Raw genomic sequence first — 22,919 nt, forward strand, 5'->3', positions numbered from 1 at the left:
GCCAACCATGCTGCCCGGTTAACACCTTTCCCTCTAAATTAGCTAATATAGATTTATTACTTCGTTCTCTAGCAGCTCGAGCAATGTGAAAGACTCCTTTGAGTTTATCAGGTTGCATACATGTTGTGTGGTTTGCCTCAAGTCCTGGGAAGAAACTGTTTCCACTGTCTGGAGAGTTTGAAGCTCATTGGGTACTAGAGAGGGAGATGAGGATAATTTGAGGAGGGAAGCAGTTATTTACTGTCTTGATGCTGGGAGGAAACAAGTGGAATAATAAAAGTTTCAAGAGAAAATGTACACACACATGCCACACTAAAAAAAAGAACAGGGATTAATATCACCGAAGCACATTCAGACCACTGCACAGCCTCAGTGAGCAAGGTGACCTTCCCTGTGCTCCAGTTTTGGAATTCCAGTAGTGAAGACCTTTACAATATGGTTGAACTTCACTGGAAAGTCTGTAGTGATGTGGATAGCGAGGTAGGTTGTCCAAGGCTACAGCAGGATATGGATCAGTTGGGGAGAGCATTATGTTATGGGCCCAGAGGACCCCAAAACCCAGCAGCAATAGAAATTCACCAAGATAAATAGTTACTTAAACAAAAGTAGCTTTTAATTATCTTTAAACATGAAAACAAGATCAAACTTTAACTTATTACTATTACCTTAACTTTACCTAACCCCTTTCTAATTCTAAGCGCATGTGTATGTAATGTGTGTGTAAGTTCAAAAAAGTTATTTGATTCACAGTCCAATCTCACTTCTCACTCTTCCAAGTTCCCTGGTTGCAGGCAATTCTTATACTGTGCACAGAATTTAACATTTATGAAGTTCACCAGGCTTTGGTCTTTGAAAGGAAAATGGTTACCACTTAGGAAGGTTCTTGTTTTGTTTTCAGAGAGAGATTTGTTGCTCGTTGGACACCCACAACGATTTCCTTCCAATCAGCCACTTCAGTGTCTTGTCGAAGAAACTTGCCCCATCAGGGTTTTGCAGATGATAACCTCTTTCTTTCAGATCATCACAGAGTTCCTTTTTGTTTCCCTTATTTCAAGTGAAACATAAGGCAGCCAGCCATCTCTTCTTGTATGAACCACAAGGGCTTTGACCAGACTGAACTCAGCACTCAAAATGGGGTTTTTCCACAAGTGTGCCAGCTTGTCTGTTCTAGTCCCAGCAGCTGCTGATCAACTGTAGAACTATATAATCTCATTCTCTCTCTCTCTCTCTCTCTCTCTCTCTCTCTCTCTGAAAATCCACATGACCCTCTTAACACAAAACTGCACTCAGACTGTGGCACCAAACCTGATCTTCTGAGTTCGGTCATCTGTTGCTTTCCAAAATAATAATCCACAGCATGTCCAATTAACCCTACTCGTTAAGTCCTTATAGGCACTCTTCAAAGTTTTTGAAAAAGCACTCGGAGCCTGGTCGGTCTGGCTTGAGCAGAGCTCTGGCATTTTTAATGAGATCTGTTTTGAAGTGTTCGTATTTGTTTGTGACCCACACTAAAAACCTGCCACAATTTATCTCCTTTAAAACCCATCTATATATAAAATATAACATAATCTGAAACAGTTACAAGATGCAATTTAACCCCAGCAAGAGCAAGGTGATGCATTTTTGTAATTCATATAGGGGTGGAACATGCAGTAAATGTGCAGTATTAATGAACAGAGGGACCTTGAGGTTAGAGTCCAGAGTCCCTGCCACAAGGGTAGAAAGGTTGTTGAGAAAGATGAATATTTGCCTTCGAAGGTCCGGGCAAGATTAAGTTGGGATGTTACGTTGCAACTTTACAAAGCACTGGTTAGACTACATTTTGAGTATTGTGTACCATTCAGGCTGCCCACTATAGAATAGATATTTTAATGTAACAGCATGATAGAAGGTCCTGCTGGCCCATGGCATGGAATTACACCCAATTAACCTACCAACCCATTACCTTTGAGGGTGAGAGGAAATTGGAGCACCCAGAGAAAACCCACGTGGGTTACGGGACTCTAATGTGACTCACTGGCACTGTAATAGCATTACACGAACTGCTACACTAACCGTGCCAGATGCCGTGATGGGGAGAGTATGGAAGAAACTCGTGCAGATGTTGCCTGAAATAGAGATGTTTACTTATTGAGAATGTTCGGAAATTCTGCGCCTGTTTTCTGCGGAATGAAGGAAGCTGAGGGGTGATTTAATAGAATATATACATTTTTTATTTAAAAACCCTGGTATCCAGCACCTTTGGGGATTGCGAACTACCTGCCAGGGGTGGCAAATTTTACACTTTTGTGTTTTTTTTTAACCTGTTTATTATACATTTTTTTAATTGCTGATTGCTTCAATATCAGATAATGGGGATTTTACTTTTCAAGAGTTGTAACTAAAGTAAATGTTCAGAATCTTTTTCCTTAAGTATTGCAAAACAAAAGGGCATACATTTAAGGTGAGGAAAGGGATTTGACAAATGCGTTTTTATTTTACACTGTGGTTGATCTCTGGAACCTGCCAGAGATGGTGGTGAAGTCAGATGATAATTACTATGGTTAAGAAACAATTTAGACAAGCACTTAGATCTCAGATTTATTGTCAGAATACAGACATGACATCACATGCAACCCTGAGATTCCTTTTTTTCTGCAGGCGCAACGGGAAAAACTTATTGGTAGTGCAAATAAAAATTGTACACAGCATAGACCTGTAAACAAATTTTAAAAACTGTAAACAGATAAAAAATGTAAGCAAGCTGCAATACGAAGAGAATTTTTTAAAAATCAATAAAGTGAACAAGTAAGAGTCCCTGATTGGTTTGTCATTGAGGAGTCTGATGGCGGAGGGGTAGCAGCTGTTCCTGAACCCGGTGGTGCGAGTCTTGTGGCACCTATACCTCTTTCCTGATAGCACCAGCGAGAACAGAGCATGCTAGGTGGTGTGGATCCTTGATGATTGCTGCTTCCTTCAGACAGCAGCATTCCCCATAGATGTTCCCGATAATGGGGAAGGTTTTTCCTGTGATGTCCCGTGGTGAGTCCACTTCCTTTTGGAGGGCTTTGCGCTCAGGGGTATTGGTGTCCCCATACCAGACCATGATGCAGCCGGTCAGTACACTTTCCACCACACCTCTGTAGAAATTTGCTACGGTTTCTAGTGTCAAACCATATTTAAAAAGGCAAGCTAGTGAAGGATACAGATTTAATGCAGGCATCTGAGGTTAGTAGATGTGTTAAATGCTTAACATGGAGACAATGAGCTGAAAAGGGTGTATCAGTGCTGTTGTGTTGGGAAGAGTATCAGGTTTGTTGGGTTCACAGAGAGATGAGTCCTGGACACAAGTGTTACATTTACAGGTAACTTTAATGAATACACAGGAGATGAACAGGGGAGAACTTCAAACAATACTCAATTACTATATTACTAAACAATTATATAGACATTCACATCAGACCTAGGTTGGACTCCGATACTAGTGGCCGCTTATACTCTACATGCTCACACGTGTACACACTCTACAGACAGGAACTTTCACGCGTACTCCCAACCTGGAGCTTGGATCACGAGGCAGAGAGAAAGAATGTGCTATGCTTTGATGTTGCATACAGTTCTGCTCTGGGCGCCTAGCCAATAATGACCCTAGGTGATTCAAATTAGCTAACGGCAAGGTGTACACTAATGGATGGCCAGAGTCCAACCTTGATTGACAGGTGATGTGACTTCCAAATAAGTTTCAGACAGGGAGGACACAATATTCCATGCAAGCAGGGAGGCCATGTGTTTCTCCACATTCCACATACAGGTAGATCCTGACTTACAATGGTTTTTAGTTCCTGGACTCGCATCGTAAGTCAAAATTATTGTAGTCGAAACCACGGTGTTGGGAGCTCGGATGCACAGGTAGCTGGAGCGTCGGGAGTTGGTATGCATGGGCGGCTGTGGCATGGCGTTCCAGAGTGACAGTTCATTATTGGAGATCATTTGACCTGAAACTCTTCCAGTGGAAAAATATGAGGAAGTCGAGAACAGTGATGTGGATAATCCTGATTATTATAGTTGAATTGTGTGTGATATAAGCTAAGAAAGTGTTGACGTAAAAGTTTAAAAGGTGCAAAAAAAATTAAGCAGTTTAATTTAGTGAAGATTCAATATCCCATGTAGCTTTGCTAAGTATAATATAGTAATATGGTGTTCACACAATGCCCACATCACATAATGCCCAGTTTCACAGAATGTATCGTGGACGTTAAGCGGCGCATACCTGTAAAAAGCTCCTGAACCACCCATCCCATGAGGTATTTGTTTCTGTTAATGGGAGGGCTGGTGGGGATGTTGTCATTGTCAGCAGAAGTGTAGTGCACACCTTACCCATAACACTTCCAGCAATATCCACAGTAGCAGCCTGGTGTGGGGCGATGCCCAGGGCTTGGACCACAAGGCAGAGAAAGAATATAGTTCTATACTGAGATAAGAACAAAGAATGAGGTACGTGTTGATGTTGCAAACCGTTCTGATCTGGGTGCCCAGCCAATAATGACTCTATTTAAATGAGCCATTGGCAAGGTGTGCACTAATAGCTGGCCAGAGTCTTCTGAGTAAGAATCATACTGGGAGGACATATGACCACCCACAACTCACAATATTCCAGAGAGGCAGGGAGGACATCTATTTCTCCACAATCCACATATAACAGCTGTAGAACTGGATTTGACTGTTCTTTATTTGTCTGCTTTGCCATAATTTCCCACTGAAAAGAAGACATGAGGTTGCTTTTGGTAGACAATGTGAAGGAAACGCTGAAGGGTTTCTACAGGTACTGTATGTAAGAGTAAAAGCTTAATAAGTGTTCACCTGAAGATCAGAGTTGTCGGCTTTGTATGAAGCCAAAAGAGATGGGGGAGATCTGACTGGGCTTTTTGCAACAGTATTTTCTTGGGAAACTGGAACAGAGTCCAAGGAGGTAAGGAATAGAAGCAATGAGGTTATGGAACCGATACAGATTAAGGAGGAGGAGATGCCTACTGTCTCTTTTTTTTTTAATTTTTTATTTTTCACACCATAAATCACAATAGCCATGATATGCCTACTGTCTTAAAGCAAAAGCACTTGGATAAATCCCCAGGACCTGACAAGATATTCCCTCAGACCTTGCATGCAGCTAGTTTAGAAATCACAGGGGCTCTGTGGACAGGAGTGGGGTTAGTCCTGTAGTTGCAGGCTGTGTGGACAGGAGTGGGGTTACTCCTGTAGTTGCAGGCTCTGTGGACATTGGCCTTAATAACATGTGGTACCTGCAACCCAACTTTTTGTGATTCATGCCCAACCTCTCCCAAGTCCTTCTGCACAACAGCATGCTGCAGTTTTTCACCATTTAAATAATAATCTACTCTTCTATTTTTCCTGCCAAAGTGGATGACCTCGCATTTACTAATGTTGTCCTTCATCTGCCAGACCTTTGCCCATTCACCTAACTTAACTAGATCCTTCTGCTTTTGCTTTTCCACTCAATTTAGTATCATCTGCAAACTTGGCTCCACTACATTCTGTCCCCTCTTCCAAATCATCAGTGTAAATGATGAACAGCTGCGGGCCCAGCACCGACCCCTGCAGCACCCCACTAACCACCAGAAAAACACCCATTTATCCTGACTGTCTGCCTTCTGCCAGTTAACTAATCCTCACTCCATGTCAATATACTTTCCCCGACTCCATTCATCTATACCTTATTGCAAAGTCTCTTGTGCAGCACCTCTTCAAACGCCCTCTGGAAATCCAAATATACAACATCAACCTGTTCCCCTCTATCTACCGCACCCATCATATCTTCAAAGAACTCCAGCAAGTTTGTCAAACAAGACTTGCCCTTTCTGAATCCATGTTGCGGAATTGTTTTTCTGGTACCACCCAACCAGATTCTCAATCTTGTTCTCAGCATCAAAAAACCAGGGATCTCAATGTGGATTTTAGGAAGGGTCGGGCAAGGGTCCTCTTCACCTTTGTCTGCACAGTGAGGAGGATTAATACCTTTGAATTCCTGGGAGACTGCATGTCGGAGGACCTCTCAAAGAGCCAGCACATCAAAGCTGCTGTGAAGAAGGCATGCCCAGTGCCTCGCCTTTTTAAGGCATCGTCAGATACTCTATCAAACTTCTACAGCTGCACTGACTGGTTGTGGCGCAGCCTGCTTCAGTATTTCGAGTGCCCAAGGATGCAGAGGGCTGCAGAGCAGAGCAAGCGTAGCCAGGCACATCAGGCTCTGACCTCCCCTGCATTGGAGATTTGTTTGCCAGGTGCTGCCTTAGGAAAGCAGGCAACATCATAAACAACCGCCATCACCCTGGTCACAACCACACTCCTCACTGCTACCTTCAAGAAGAAGGTACAGAAGCCATAGGTCCAGTACCTCTGGGTTCAAGAACAGTTTTCAATCCAAGGGCTAACTCTCCTTCCTACCCTAACCATCACTTACTTGGGCACCACAAAAAAAAACTTGCCTGCTCTATTGTAACCTTTATTTCTTGCACAACTGTAACCATGAATATTATTTAACTATATATCCATTATTTAATTTTACTAGGGGCATAAAGCTCAGTAACAGGCCCTCCCAGCCCACAAGCCCGTACCACCCAATTAACCTACAACCCCAGTACTTTTTTTTGGAGGGTGGGAGGAAACCAGAGCACCAGGAGGAAACCCATTCAGACACAGGGAAAACGTATAAACTTCTTACAGACTGCGCCAGATTTGAGCCTGGCTTGCTGGTGCTGTAACAGCATTGCACTAATTGCAACACCTCATGTTATTTCTATATTGGGACAATTTAAAGTATACTATTGTGGTCACTGCAGTTTTGGCTGCATGTAAGCATTGTACTTGTGTGTATGGCAGCAAGCACATCATCATTAACCCCAACAGTTGCATGTTTAGCACTACCCTGAAACTTCATCCTCCAAATTCTCTTGCACATGATTGGATTCTAGGATTTGATTCAACCAGACTCTGATTGCTTCTGTGATTGGAGTTCACTGTATAGGCCGGCATACAAGATGGGATTTGAACTTTAAAAATGTCACCCCAAACCCAGGGGATTGTCTAGTGCACCAAGTATAAAATCCGAACCTTAACAGTGAAGTCTCAGAGCTCCCCCACCTGCCCCACCGTCGCCACCATGGGGTCCATCCGCCCAGTTTGACCGATGTCAGCTCTTTTTGATTTTTTTGAAATTTAGACCAGTGTTTTTCATCCTTTTTCTTTCCACTCACTTTAAGTAATCCCTATGCCATCGGTGCTCTGTGATGAGTAAGGGATTGCTTAAGGTGGGATATGGGTGGAAAGAAAAAGTTTGAAAACCACTGTTTTAATCATCCCCCAATGATTCGTTACATGGACAGTTTCTGAACTCCAAAGGAAATGGGCCAATGACCATTTTTCTCCAGTAAAATATTTCAGTAACAATTGGGTCTAGAGCAGTGCCTTTCCCACCCACATCCCACCTTAAGCAATTCCTTACTAATCACAGAGCACCGATGGCATCGGGATCACTTAAAGTGGGATGTGAGTGGAAAGAAAATGGTTGAAAACCACTGATTTAGACATAAAGCATGGTAACAGGCCATTTTGGTCCACGAGGCCGTGCCACCCAATTAACCTATACTTCCCCCCACCCCACCCCCCCCCCCCTGTATGTTTTGAATGGTAGGACGAAGCTGGGGCCCCTGGGGATCATCGTTGAACTTGAGTGTACTGAGATGTCTCGACATCAGATTCAGCATTGTGGTCAATCACTCCTGCTCTTGAGCTTCGCTACGATGCTTTACTTGGTATTGAACACCGTATTCCAACCATGGTTAAGAAAGCTTGAACTTCATTTATCTTCTGTGCCTCCGTAAGCTAAAAACCCTTTGGTCTTTGTTGTTAACCTCCTAAGTTGCCCTTCCGCCTACAGACATCCTGCTTTTAAAATAGCATGATATTTAAACATACAAGTTGACTTTCAGATAAGTCGGGTCCCCATTTTCAGCCTCATTTTCATGGTTTTATCATAGATCGGTCGTATAAGTCAACCCTCCAAAAATGGCATTGACTAAGCCGTTGGGAGTTGGCTGAGGGTGGTTGTTATTACAGAGCCTCCGGCAAAGCGACGGAAGTATGAAGCAAGCTTTGAGTTGAAAGTATTGGAAATGACCAAGAAATCCAGCAACTGTGCTGCGACTGTAGGTTGGGTTCTTTTTTAAATTTAAGGGGCCCTCTTCTAACGCTGAATCTATGTCAAGTGTTTTTTTGTTCTTTGAGTTGAATTTAAGGTCTTATTTTTGTATATGGTTTTTTGAGGGTTTAAAGACTCGACTTGTCCGCCAAAATATACAGTAGCTTTCCTTGTTGAACGAGCCTGCCCAGCTCTTGGCCTATACTCGTTGGAATTTGGAGCATTAAGGGGGGGAGGAAATCTAATTGAAATACTTCAAATCTCGAAAGGCATGGCCAGAGTAAATGTGGAAAGGTGTTTTTTCCCCATGACCTACAATAAGAGGGCACCTTTAGGAATGAAGGGCGTCCAGTTAGAACGGAAAAGCAGAGGAATTTCTTCCAGGCAGAGGATGGTAAATCTGTGTAAATCTGTGATAGGTTCTTGATTAGCCAGGGGATCAAAGGAGATGGGGAGAAGGCCGGGCTGAGTGGGGAAATGGAGTAGCTCATGATTGAATGGTGGGGCAGATTCAATGGGCTGAATAGCCTACTTCTGCTCCTTTGTCTCATTGACTTGTGGTCTTAACCCATCTGTGGTCCCCACACCCTTCTGAAGACCTCCTCACTATATGACCTGTTCTGGTCATGTGCCACCTGCAGAATTTTTCAATTCTGTTGTGTGTATTACATTGTGTGCAAGTTTTTTTAATCAAGAAGGGTAGTTGCCATTTTTCTGACTGCTGTCGAATACCGCTGAGTACATTCCCCTCTGGCCATGCACCACCTCTCCTTATCCCCTGGCCAATTTCACATCCTCACCACCACAGTCCACTTCATCCTACCATCATTAATTGCACTAACAAGTCTACGGTGTTGATGCTCTGAGAAACCTCTGTGAAAGTCCACGCGCACAGCACATTAGATTGACATGGCTAAAAGGCTGATTTTGCCAGTCAAGGACACCGTTTAAGAGACATTTAATTGATGTCACTGGTTTGCATTAGTAAATGAGCGTAAAAGAGCATACAGCCAGTAGATCCATGCTATTTAATAGACTGAACGGAAGGAGCTCCTTGTGCTATTATCACAGAACCTGCCACCAGCTCAAAATTAAATTAGCAGGAGAGCTTCCAAGCAACTTTTAACAGCGTTTAGAGAGTCACTGTAGTTGTGGTATTTGACCATGCTCAAAGATTTTATTAGAGTGTAGCGTGTATTGCGAACCGCCACCATCAGTTCACAGACTTACCTGACACATCGCGGGCTAGCAGTGCTGGGTGCCAAAGTACAGCGAGTGGATCAGATGAAGCCCCTGCCTAATGGCTTATAGCTTTCACTAACGAGCTCATTAGCAGGCAGGGAATAAAAGGTCTGTGTATGTCTGCAATAAGCCAGTCTTGAGTTGACTACCTTTGTGTGTGTTTGCCTTTATTTAGTAGTATCTACCATAGTAGCTGCTACAAGAGTATATATGTTCATTTATAACAAGGGTTCCCAACCTGGGGTACATGTACCCTCAGTGGTACATTTGCACTTTTCAGGGGGTACATTGGATCTGAAAGAATAACCACTACTGTACAATACATGGTGTTGTAATCTGCAGTCAGATTGCACAATGTCATGTTTTTTTTAATCCTTAATTTTTAGGGGTACACGGCAACCTATAAAAATCCCCTTGGGGTATAGAGGAACAAAAAGGTTGGGAACCCCTGATTTATAACAAGCAAATAGGTATTTGAATCATAGAGTAAGGGAAAAGGCCATTTGGCCCATTAACCCATGTCCTCATTTGAAAATGGCTATCTTGACTGTTTCACCCTGTTCAATCCACAGGGTGGCCATTTCATTTCTTTAAGCTATATATCCAATTTTTTTTAAATTAATGTTACTATTGAATCCACCTTCTCCAGTCGTTCATTTCAAAAGATAGCTAGCTCCTGAGCTCAAAATTCTTATTCTCCTAGATCAATGGTTCTCAACCTTTTTTCCTTCCACTCACATGCCACTTTAAGTAATCCCTATGCTATTGGTGCTCTGTGATGAATAAGGGATTGCTTAAGGTGGGATGTGGGTGGGAAGGGAAGGTGGAGTATCACTACTCTAGACCCAAATGTTACTGCAATATTTGGCTTGAGAAAATTTGTCCTTGGCCCATTTCCCATGTTGTGTGAGGGAGGCAACAGGAGTCATTCAATCCCTTCACACTGCACTGCTCAATTATATCCCGATTAACCTCCCATCTGAACTCCAGTTCAATATCCTAGCTCTTTGTTGCCCTTTCCCCCAGCCGAACCCTTTCTGTTTCTGTCTTGCATTCGTTACAACATTGAAAACTCGGTCGAATGTTTCAAAGCATTGTCACCTTTGTAGTGCAGAAATCCCTGCCACCATTTGGCATAAAGCAAGCTTCAGCAAGCAACAATTTCAACAATTACTTGATAAACTGGCTGGATTGTTTGAAAGAGAATGCGAGGGAGCTCCTTGTCTTTTCCCCCAGCGGGGTGGGGGGAAGATAACCCTGTGGCTTTTGCCTCCACATGAGGTAGCCAGATGACAGTCTCAACCGGGTCAGCCCATCTCCAAGAACATGATACCTCCTCCGATCTGCATTGGCCGAGACTGGGCAGCCAAGAATTTGGAGCAAGGCCTGAACCAACCTTGTGGTTAATTATTGCTACTTCTGCTAATTTAGTGAAAGCAAGACCTCAAAAGTGCAGACAGCCTGGATCCACTCTTAAACTGCAGACGGTAATGATGTTGGCTCTCTCCGAGCCACTCTTCCTCTTTTGATTAAAGCTTGGGCTTTCCTTGGTGAACAGAGCTAGGAATAAAAAAGCAAAGCATGCAAACCTGTGCTCCAGTCTTGTGGCCCCACGTTATATACTTAACTGCTTGCTTGAGGAGAAAAAAAATCCTGTTAATTTTAATCATGTGTCACTGGCTTTCCAGTATGCTGTTCCTTTGTGTCAATCTCTCCTGCAGACCACTCTCTCCCCGTTGCAAGTGGAAGCCACCTTGTTGTGAGGTGCGGATTGTGGAAATCCCAGGGTTTTGTTTGGTATGATCTATTGTGCATTACATGCAGAAACAAATGTTACCATCTTGTTAAAGCCAAATTTCAGATCTATTTTTAAATTTAAAAAAAAAGATTTAGACCTATAGCACGGTAACGGGCCATTTCGACCCACGAGCCCGCGCTGCCCAATTAAACACCCCCTCCCCCACCGTGTGCATTTCGAACAGTGGGAGAAACCCCACGCAGGCTCAGGGAGAACGTACCAACTCCTTACAGACAGCGCGGGATTTGAACCCCAGCCCCGATCGCCACAGCTGTGACAGCATTGTGCTAAACGTGCTTCTCTGCAAGCCGACTCATCGTTGTTGCCCTTGCGGCTAAAATACCATTGTGTCTTCTGCAAACTTGAACTGAATCTGGCAGTGCACCCACGAGTTAACAGGGTGGTGGGCTGATGGCTGAGGCACACGTCCTACTACATCATATGTGACTTTGAGTAGGGCATCAGGCAGACAGGTCTGTTCCATCAGTCAATGACAGCATGGCTAATTTGTGACCATATTCCACATACCCAATTTCTCCTTGCGTGCCTTTTATTATGAAAAATGAATCAAACCAAGATTTAAAACTCAATAGCCTTCAGCCAGCAGATGTGTTTAAAAATGGCTGCGTCTTGATGCATTTAAACGTTTTGTGTTACCATCATGAAATGCCTGACTTTACAGTTCTGCTCTTGCTCGTCTTCAAATCTAGCCAAAATTGTTTCTCTCCGGTACTACCAATCGACCACAGTCAGACAGAGAGTCGTGATTAATAGGCCTTAATTACCTTAAAGTGTCAGCACAAATTGTACATTGCTGGCCCAGTTCCAAGGCAGGTACTGAGCGAGGGGTTTGGGCGTAATAGCCTTTATGGGGATACCTGGGAGGGAGGAGTCCCAGGTTCAGGGGGCGAGCCAGCCCATTACAGCACCTAGTGGTAGCACCACTTTCCTAGTTCCAAAATGGATTGAACATTGGCTGAAAGGGAGAGGCCAGAGAGTGGTAGTGGATAATTGTCTGTCAGGTTGGAGGCCGGTGACCAGTGGTGTGCCTCAAGGATCTGTATTGGGCCCATTGTTGTTCGTTATATACATTAATGATCTAGATGATGGGGTGGTGAATTGGATTAGTAAATATGCAGACGATACTAAGATAGGTGGAATAGTGGATAATGAAGAAGGTTTTCAAGGATTGCAGAGGGATTTGGGCTGCTTAGAAAAGTGGGATGAAAAATGGCAGATGGAATTTAATGCTGATAAGTGTGAGGTGCTTCATTTTGGTAAGAAGAATCAGAACAGGACATACGTGGTAAATGGGAGAGCATTGAGGAATACAGAAGAGCAGAAAGATTTAGGAGTAACGGTACATCGTTCCCTGAAGGTAGAAACTCACGTGAATAGGGTGGTGAAGAAGGCTTTTAGTATGCTGGCCTTTATCAATCATTGCATGGAATATAGGAGTTGGGAGGTGATGTTGAGATTGTATAAGACGTTGGTGCGGCCTAATTTGGAGTTCTGTGTGCAGTTCTGGTCGACTAATTATGGGAAGGATATAAACAGAGTGGAGAGAGTGCAGAGAAGGTTTACCAGAATGTTACCTGGGTTTAAGCATCTAGAGTATAGGGAGAGATTGGACAGATTAGGTCTTTATTCTTTGGAGCGTAGAAGGTCGAGAGGGGATTTGATAGAAGTATTTAAGATTATGAAAGGGATAGACAGAATGGATGTTGATAGACTATTTCCGTTAAGAGGAGGAAAGATTAAAACAAGAGGACATGAGTTAAGAATTAAGGGGCAGAGGTTTAGAGGTAACATGAAGGGGAACTTCTTTACTCAGAGAGTGGTAGCCGTGTCGAATGAGCATCCAGGAGAAATAGTGGCGGCAGAGTCAATTGTATTATTTAAGAAAAGGTTGGACAGGTATATGGATGAGAAGAAGATGGAGGGTTATGGGCATTGTGCAGGGAGGTGGAACTAGAGAGGGGTGTTTGGTTCGGTGCGGACTAGAAGGGCCTAATGGCCTGTTTCTGTGCTGTAATTGTTATGTTATATGTTATGTTATAACATTCAGAGCCTTGATTTTGGGGGTTACCTTCACAATTATCCATGTGTTCCCTTCTCGTTATTCCAAAGGTTCAAGGTTCCTTTTACTGTCACATATATGATACATAAAAATGTAACCTTCACAATGTACTTTAACTTCCGTCTGCCGTAAGGCAAACCTAGTCGCCACGAGCATTGCCTAACAATAAACGAAAGAGAAGCAAAAGAGAAACCCTTCAGAGATACTGTGTGTCCCTGGATCTGCCTCTGTATCTGCTGCTGCACAGACCAGTTCAATCCCTGCTCTTTGTGATTTTTAAAAAATATGTATAAATGACCTGGATAAAGAAGCCGAAGGTTGGGTCAGTAAGTTTGCAGATCATACGAAGGTTGGAGGAGTTCTAGATGGCGCTGAAGGTTGCCATAGAACACTACAGTACTGGCCCTTCTGCCCTTGATGTTTTGCCAACTCATAAGTACTAATTCTCCCTATCCCGTAACCCTCTATTTTCCCTTCCATCCGTGTGCCTGTCTAAGAGTCTCTTCATTGTCCCTAATGTTTCAGCCTCCATCACCCTCCCTGGCAAGGCATTCCAGGCATCCCACCCCCTGAACCTGGGACTCCTCCCTCCCAGGTAACTCCATAAAGGCTGTTATGCCCAAACCCCTCCCTCAGTCCCTGCCTTGGAACCGGGCCAGCAACGTACAATTTTTGCTGACTCTCTATGTAAAAATCTTATCCTTGATGTCTCCCCTAAACTTTCCTCCCTCCAATATGTACAGATATCCTCCAGAGTTTGCTATTCCTGCCTTGAGAAAAAGGCACTGGCTGTCCACCTTATCTATGCCTCTTATAATCTTGTAGACCTCTATCAAGTCTCCTCTCATCCTTCTACGCTTCAAACAGAAAAGTCCCAGCTCTGCTAACCTTGCCTCCTAATTTTCCAATCCAGGCAACATCCAAGTAAATCTCTCGACCCTCTCCACAGCATGCACATCCTTCCTATAATGAGGTTACAAAAGGAGGCAGGCAGGATGCAGAGCTGGGCAGAAAGTGGCAGATGGTTCCTATGAGCCAGTCTCCAGCAGCCTGCGTGGATCCTCCAGCCACTGAGTCCCTCGCTGGCGTTTCAGTAGGGCAGGGGGCTGGAATAGGTAGTGAGAGGAATTTCTGCCTGAAGGCAGCAGCGAGAAGACATTGATGGGCGATGAGGGTTGTTTGTAACGTTGGCTGCCTTCTTGAGGAAGCTGCCCACACAGGTTCCTTCTGTGCACTGCAAGTCTCCACATAAAGGGCAATAAATGTTGTATTGCTGTGTGTACCCCAGTAGCAGAATTTATGGCCATTCCAGCTTCTGCATTATTGCACACAAGGTCATATGAGTATTTTCAGTTATTTTGGTCATTTTCCCCCCTCCCCTTTATCCAAGATGAACGGCTGAAGCCCAAAATGTTAGTTATATCTTTCCTGCATAAAGGCCACTGTTTGACCTGCTGAGTTTCTCTAGCATTTTGCTTCAATCACGGTGTCTGCAGACGTTCGTGTTTTACTTCCTTCCTTGAATCTTTTGGGGCACGATATCCAGGCTTGTTTGATAACACCTCTTGTGATGAGTAAGAAGGATTTTTTTGCCCCCTACATTGCGATGGTTTACTAATGGAAATATTGGTGAGGTGTTTTTTTTTAAGAAGTTGTCTGGTTGCGCATCCTGAAATTTTCAGTTCTTTTTAGATTTCATTCCCCAGTTGGAGGTGCCTTATTGTTTTAATTGTGTTTGGGAGCATGGATGGGGGGGGGGGGTAAGGGGCATTGTCATATCCTGTAAAATGGCGGCGCGGTTGGCGTAGCTGTTAGCGCAACGCCGTTGCAGCGCCAGCAATTGGGACTGGGGTTCGAATCCAGCACTGACTGTAAGGAGTTGGTACATTCTCCCCGTGTCTGCGTGGGTTTTCCCCCGTGGGGGGGGGGGGAGGGTTGGTTTCCTCCCACAGTTCAAAACATTCTGGGGAAGTTATAGGTTAATTGGGTAGCACGGGCTCTGGGCTGAAATTACCTGTTACCCTGCTGCGTGCCTTTTTTTAAATAAAAAGCAGAATTGAACTGAAATCCATAATGAAAATGCGTACATTCACAGTAATGTTGACATTTACCAGGTCGCCCTTGACTCTCACAGACCATTGGATTGACCTATTGCTTGAATGTTTTGAAATCTATGTGCAGCTTTCTTTTATTAAAAAAAAACTTATGAAAGTGAGAGCCCTTCCTAATTTTCCAATTGCCTTCAGCTTGAAATTTGATTGAGTGGTAGACCTTCAGGGTGTTGCTTTTATTTTCCCAGCGTTGGGCTTTTTTCAGTTTAAGGAGGCCCACATTTTATGTCCAGCTCTTCCATTTGGTTTTTACTTCCAACGCTTTAATAAATTTGCGCCTGTTTATTCCTTTGTTCTGCGTTGTCTTACCAGACCGGGAAGACAGTAACCATTCTGCTGATGACCGCATTTAACTGTAGTTATATTCAGCTGTGAGAAATAATATCTAAGTTCAACTGGATTTAATAACTTGTGCCAACAATATCGCAAAAATGGGGTATTTGTAAGCTCCCTTATGGTAAAATAAAATTAAGTTTTATATTCATTGAGGCCAAAACTTCCACTGGGAATGTTGTAGTTTCTCAAAGGTACCAAGTCAGGAATTGTTTTGCAATATTTTTGCGGCTGTGTTTCTTCAAACTACAATCTGGAAACTGTTGTGAAGTGGCTATCAATGTGGGTAGGATTGGGATCTATTGCATATGACCTTCTGATTGCGCAAGCCCAAATTCTAGAAGTCATGTAGGCGGTGTGCTTTGCCTTACAAAGGAATTATTTTACAAACAACAAGTAGATCATTAATTAGATTTTGTATCAATTGAGCCTTTGTGTTGGGCAATAGGCTAAGCCGGGAACTAAATACATTTAAAGAGCAGCGTGGTTACAGCTTTCTTTTAGTGTTAGCAGTGCTATTACAGCTCCAGTGACCCATGTTTGAATCCACCACTGGCTGTAAGGATTTTGAACATTCTCCCCATGACCTGGTGAGATTCCTCCGGGTGTTTCAGTTTCCTCTCACATTTCAGAAACGTGTGGGGTAAGAAGGGTAATTGATCATATGGGTGTAATTAGGCAGTACAGATTCATGGGCTGGAAGGGCCTGTGTCTCTACATTTAACATTTAAACAGTTTGATTTCCTCCCCCAACCTAAAAGGTATCCGTCTTGAAAATGATCAGCACCCTAGATCAGCACCCTAGAGCTCCCTTTCCTGCTCTGTTAACTATTTAAAAATTTGAAGTTACTTTATTTGAGTAAAACAAGGAAGTTTACAGATGCTGTGATTGTAGTAAATACACAATGTACACCTTTTAGCAATGGCTGGATGGGAGAAGGCAGAGAGTAGTGGTAGATGGTTGCTTCTCAGTCTAGAGGCTTGTGACTAGTGATGTGTCTCAGGGATCACTGCTGGGACCATTGTTGTTTGTCATCTATGTCAATAATCTGGATGATAATGTGGGAAATTGGATCAGCAAGTTTGCAGATGACACTAAGATTGGAGGCGTTGTGGACAGCAAAGAAGGCTTTCAAACCTTGCAGAGGGATCTGGACCAGCGAGAAAAATGGCAGATGGAATTTAATGCAGATAGATGTGAGGTGTTGCAGTTTGGAAGGGCAAACTAAGAAAATATCTGCATGATGAATGTTAGGGCACTGAGGAGTGTGGTGGAACAGAGGGTCCTGGGAATACAGATACATAATTCCCTGAAAGTGGCATCACAGGTGGTTAGGGTTGTAAAGAGACCTTTTGGCATAATGGCCTTCATAAATCAATGTATTGAGTACTGGAGTTGGGATGTTATGGTAAAGTTGATATTGGTGAGGCCAGATTTGGAGTATTGTGTGCGTATTGGTCACCTAACTGCAGGAAAGCTATCAATAAGACAGAAAGAATGCAAATAAGATTTACTAGGATGTTGCCCAAACTTCAGGAACTGAGTTACAGGGAAAGGTTAGCATTTTAACACTTTAATTCCCCGACGCTTAGAAGAATGAGGGAAGATTTGAGGGAGATAAACAGAGTAAGTGTAGATAGGCTTTTACCACTGAGGGTAGGTGATGTACAAACCAGAGGACATGGGTTAAGAGTGAAAGGGGAAAAGTTTAGAGGGAATCTCTTCACAGAAGGAGTGGTGGGGGTGTAGAATGAGCTGCCAGCTGAGGTGTTGAATGTGGGTTGAATTTTAACGTTTAAGAAGCATTTTGACAGGTACATGGAAGGGAGAGGTATGGAGGGCTGTGAGCTGAGTGCAGGAACGTGGGAATGGGCAAAAAAAAAGGTTTGGCACAGACCAGAAGGGCTAAAGGGACCTGTTTCTGTGCTGTGGTGTTCTCTGGCCATTCAGCTGTTGACCTGAAATTTTGGTTAATCATCTTTGGATGGTGCAGCACCTGCTGAGTTTCTCCAGCACTTAAGTTAGTTTCTTTGAACTTTCATTCAGGGGTTTTTTTTCCGATGTTGTAGATTACTCAGTAAAGATGATCTTGTTATAGCAGGAGTTAAAATATTTCAAGGGACTAACATTTTTGTGCATTAAGATGGCCATATGTCCTGCCCGGAAGACGCTAAGGTGCATACAAGAAGGCTTTGATTAAGGAAATTTGGCTCTTCAGAACAGCTCGACTGCCGATGGAGCTGACTTAATATAGAAACTAGGCCCTCTTTAGAGTAGGCCTGAAAACAAACTCCTTGTTACAATCCAAATAGGAATCTTTCCTTGGGCAACTTGGCAATCAGATTTATTTTTAAAGTATCGTTAATCAGTAGAATTTGTCAGTGGGAGCATTGACATATTTATTTATAAGGAGATGTAGTACAGCAGATGTTGCCATCCTAGATATGGTCTGTGCTCTGAGTGGGAAAAGTCGTCTCTCGCATCCCTTTTAAACCTTTCCCTTGTCACCTTAAACCTACGCCCACTAGTTCTAAAATTGTCCAGCCTGGGAATTGGACTGTAATCATTCATTTTATTAACACCTCTCATGATTTAGTCATCCTCTCAGCCTCCTACACTCCAGGGAAAAAAAGACCCAACCTCTCCAATCTCTTTCTTTAACTGAAGCCCTCCAGCCCCAGCTAACATCCCGGTGAATCGCCCCTGCGCCTCTAGAAATGAGTGACCAAAACTGCACACAGAACTCAAAATGTGATCTACAAATGCCTTGTACAGTTCTATAATGACTCTATATCCTGCCAAATGTCCTGATCCATATGCTGCCTTCACTTACATCTTCAACAGTCCATAATTCCTCCAAGACATCATTCCAATACCCAAGAAGGTGACAATAACAGTCATTAATGTCTACCGCTGTGTGCCATTGACCTCCACCATTATGAAATGCTTCGAGCGTCCGGTGATGGAACACATCATAGCACACCTCCCAGAGATGCTGGATCCATTGTAATTCACCTATAGAAGAAACCGTTCCACAGACGATGCGATAAGCATGTTGCTTCACTCTGTCCTAGCCCTGATGCCTCATATGCCAGTTCATTGACTTCAGCTTGGCGTTTAATACATTCATTCCCCAGAGACTGGTGGAGAAGCTATCCTCGCTGGGAATTGACACCCCTCACCGTAACTGGATCCTGGACTTCCTGACAGAAAGAAGGGTCAGTAGCAAAACGTCGAGCACCGTCACGCTGAGCACTGGTGCACCTCAGGGGCGTGTGCTCAGCCCGCTCCTGTTCATGCTACTGACCCACGACTGGATCGCCAGATCCAGCTCCAACAGGGTCAAGTTTGCAGATGACACGACAGTCGTTGGCCTCATCAGTAACAACGATCAGTCGCACTTTAGAGAAGAGGTGGAACATCTTGTGAAATGGTACGAGAGTAACAACCTGAGTGTCAACGTGGACAAGATGAAGGAGATGATCGTGGACCAGGAACGACCACCCTCCACTAAACATTAACAATCTGTAGTAGAGAGAGCGGAGAGCACCAGGTTCCTTAGAGTTCACTTAACTATCACGGACACTCAACATCTCCTCACTTGTCAGGAAGGCACAACAGCGACTGCACTTCCTGAGAAAACTGAAATGGGCAAGGCCACCAGCCACTATTATGTCAACCTTCTAAAGGAGCTCTATCAAGAGCATCCTGGCCGGCTGCATCACAGTGTGTACAATTGCTGCAGAGAAATGGATGAGTGGTCAATCCACAGGTCTGTAAGAGTGGCAGAGAGGATCACTGGAGTCTTGCCCCCCCACCCCACCAAAAAAAAGAACACCATTGACGTGATCTACCAGGATCGTTGCCTGAAGAGTACGTGCAAAATCATTGAGGACTCCTTCTACCCTCCACAGAACATTTCTTGTCAAGGAAGAGATCCAGGAGGATCAGAGCCAGCACCACCAGGATGAAAAACAGCTTCTTTCCAGGTGCAGTGAGAATGCTGTACAACCAAAGGAACTGCTCATATCCGACACTCTCATTTGTACCAAACAGTATTTATTTATTTATAATTATAGATAAAATGCTTACCCTGCATCTGTATTGTTTGTATGTGTGTTACGTCTGGTTGTGGGTCTGCGTGTTTTGCACCGAGGACAGGGGAATGCTGTTTCAGATTGTACTTGTGCAATAAGCTTGACTTGATGCTACCCTGCCCACCTGAGTTGATACTTTCAAGGACTAATTACCTGTACCCCTGAGCCTCTCAGTTCTACAATCCTCTCCAGGACCCTGCAATTTACTGTGCGAGTCCTAACTTGACGAAATTGGTAGCACCTCACACTTGCCGGAGTTAAATTTTATTTGTCATTCCTTTGACTCATCTTTCACCTTAATCCTGTTGTAAGCTTGGATATTCCACCTCACTATTCAGTACCTCGCCAATTTTGGTGCCACCTGCAAGTCTACTAATTGTACATTGCCAGACCACTCATTAATACAGATGTCAAAAATGGTGGACCCAGCACCAACCGTCGTTGGTTGTGCTGGGTTTAATTTTTTTCTCTCTCTTGTTAGATTTTAAAACCTTGTAAATACAAATATGACATTCTTTGCCCTTTTTCTGTCCTTTGTAGGTTGGCACAGCCAGATACATGGCACCTGAAGTACTTGAGTCACGGATTAATTTGGAGGACATTGAAGCATTTAAACAGGCGGACGTGTATTCACTCGCACTTGTGCTGTGGGAGATGGTATCACGATGTACAGCAATTGGTGGTGAGTGACATTAAAACGACATCTTAAAGCTGCAAAGAGCTGGCTTTATCGGGGAAAGTTCATTGATGCACAGCCCCTGAAATTTCAATGAGGAGGATCAATCTTTGGTGTTGATGAAGACTCAGACTCAGTTCATGATTCTATTGCCTCTTCAGCCAGAGTTAAAATGAGAACCCACGTGAGCTCTTGGGTTAGTATGCATCCTTTCATTTTTTTCAGTCTTGGTCAATCTGTAGTTAAAATTAAAGTACGTGCCACCTTGAGCAAGGATCAATGTTAAGTATGCCTTTGAAGGTCCAGAGTACTTCCGAGCAATCAGGCAAGATTCTGCTGTCTCTCTCTCTATTGCAGCTTTACAGGAAAGTACAGTTCCAAGGGTGAATGGTTCACCAAACCAATCACTAACTCCTCTGCCATTGACTGTCCTGGTGATACAGCCCCTTCAGCCCATGTTAACCAAGATGTCTTCCTCAGTTGGTCCATTTGCCCATGTTTGGCCCATTTCTCCTTGAACCTTTCCTACCCAACATGCCCTATTTAAATCGCTGCAACATAGAGACAGGAAAACTGGATACCCACGAAGAAGAGGGGATGTGCAAATGGATTTCGATGGAAAAGATTCGGGGTTAGTTGGGGGGCTGGGGTATTTTTGTTTTGTCTGTGTGCTGCCAATGTTTTCAAAAATAGTACTCCGAGAAAGAACCCTGACTGTTGCGCTGTCAGGAGTAAGGGTCTAATTTCAAGAGAGCTGTTTGTGCAGCAAGTGTCAGCGGTGGATTTGTCGTAATTTGGCACCTACTTGTAAATGACGGCATTGACGTTGCACAGAGCAAGGGCTGAAGCTTTTGTTAACGAGGAGGCTTCCACTGACTAGCACTGACTGAAGCGGAGCTCTCTGTTTGGCTCTGACTTTTCAATGGTTATTTTTAGACGTTGCATGTTAGAAAGCTTTTACTGTGGGGCCACCCATGATCATTGGTCAATCCATTTGTTAAAGTTGAATGACTTTTATTAACCAAATCGGCCTGAGGACATTTTCCCTTTTTTTAAAACTGTTATGGATTGCTGAGAGGTTAGTTATCAGTTGCAAAACATCTGCCTGCACTCGTGTTGCAATATTGCTTCACCTATTGAATTATATTTCAAATTCGAGGAAGCTCGTGCCTGCAGGCTTCAAGGAGCCGTGGGCAGTTCTGTAACAGAAGCATTGGTAGAGGCAGCGTTGAATTAAAACAATGGCCACATCTCCAGGATGTCTCCCTCCAGCAACAATAAAGAGACACACAATGGTCATTTCCTATCATTCAGGCACGGCCACAAGTGGCATTATTCCTTCTGCTCAGGTCACCTCCTCTCTAGTTGCAGGACACGTCGAGATGTGGGGCTCCGCGGTCCTTTCCTTTGGCGTTTATGGGCTTCTCGAATGTTGCTGCCTTTGAGCACGAGGCAATTCTAATCGCCTACTAAATGTTTTGATGCAAACTGTTGGGGTTTGCAGCTAATAATTAGCACAGTGGGGGCTGGCAACGAGAGGAGGAAAGGAGTTGTTTCTCTGACCAAGCCTTTAACTGCTGCAAATATTTCCAGCTCTTGAATGTTCTTGTCACTTGCCTTTGACTCCCTAACTCACCAATGTTTTATTTTAACAGTTTGTAAGCTTGAGTTCCGATCCTACCATTCATTGGTTCTTTTCTGTCCCTCTAACCTCTAGCACCCTTTTAAGATCAATTCCACATTCTTGCACTCCCAGATTTGCATTGCTCCACCATGGTTTTCATTTATTCAGCACTTTGGAATGTGGGGTTCAAATCCGGCGCTGTCTGTACATTCCCCAGTGTTCGTGTAGGGTTTCCTCCGGGTGCTCCAGTTTCCTCCCATATTCCAAAGACGTAGCGGGCTCGTAGGTTAATAACTGGTGGCGCGGGTGTATTTGGGTGCCGCGGGCCTGTGGGCCAGCAGGGTCTATTACCATGCTGTATCTCTATATTTTAAAAACATCAAAAAGTAAATACAAGATGTATGCAGAGAATCAAGGACAATGATTGCAGGCTGCCAAATCATGACAGGCCACTTAAGGGATTTGTTTTGGAAATTGACAAAATAAATTGTTCTGTGGATACAATAATGTATTGAACAATATCCATTTCTAGTTGAACAACAATCATTTCTTTATAATGCAGTCAGGATTCCCATGTCAATAGACTGTGCATCCATGAGGCCATTGCTGCTGAGAGAAACCTTTCATAGGAAAGCATCTCCATTGATAACCTGGAAGTCAATTGCGGTGTGGGGGGTGGGTTATGGAAGGAAAGGGGTTTGTGTTCTTGAAAATCGCAATACAGTTTTCCAAGAACATAACCCTTTGTAACGTGGGTAATTTC

The 22,919-nt window shown here is 43.7% G+C and overlaps 1 protein-coding gene across 1 annotated transcript in view; it reads left to right on the forward strand.

Moving 5' to 3' along the window:
- tgfbr2b (transforming growth factor beta receptor 2b) overlaps positions 1–22,919 on the forward strand; it is a 102,692-nt gene that overhangs the window by 62,226 nt on the left and 17,547 nt on the right. Inside the window, exon 5 of the mRNA XM_069907305.1 lies at positions 20,397–20,538. Coding sequence (XP_069763406.1) covers positions 20,397–20,538 — 142 coding nt within the window. The remainder of the gene's footprint in view (positions 1–20,396; positions 20,539–22,919) is intronic.

The sequence above is a fragment of the Narcine bancroftii genome, chromosome 1, assembly GCF_036971445.1.
Source record: "Narcine bancroftii isolate sNarBan1 chromosome 1, sNarBan1.hap1, whole genome shotgun sequence".
Classification (NCBI taxonomy): Eukaryota; Metazoa; Chordata; class Chondrichthyes; order Torpediniformes; family Narcinidae; genus Narcine; species Narcine bancroftii.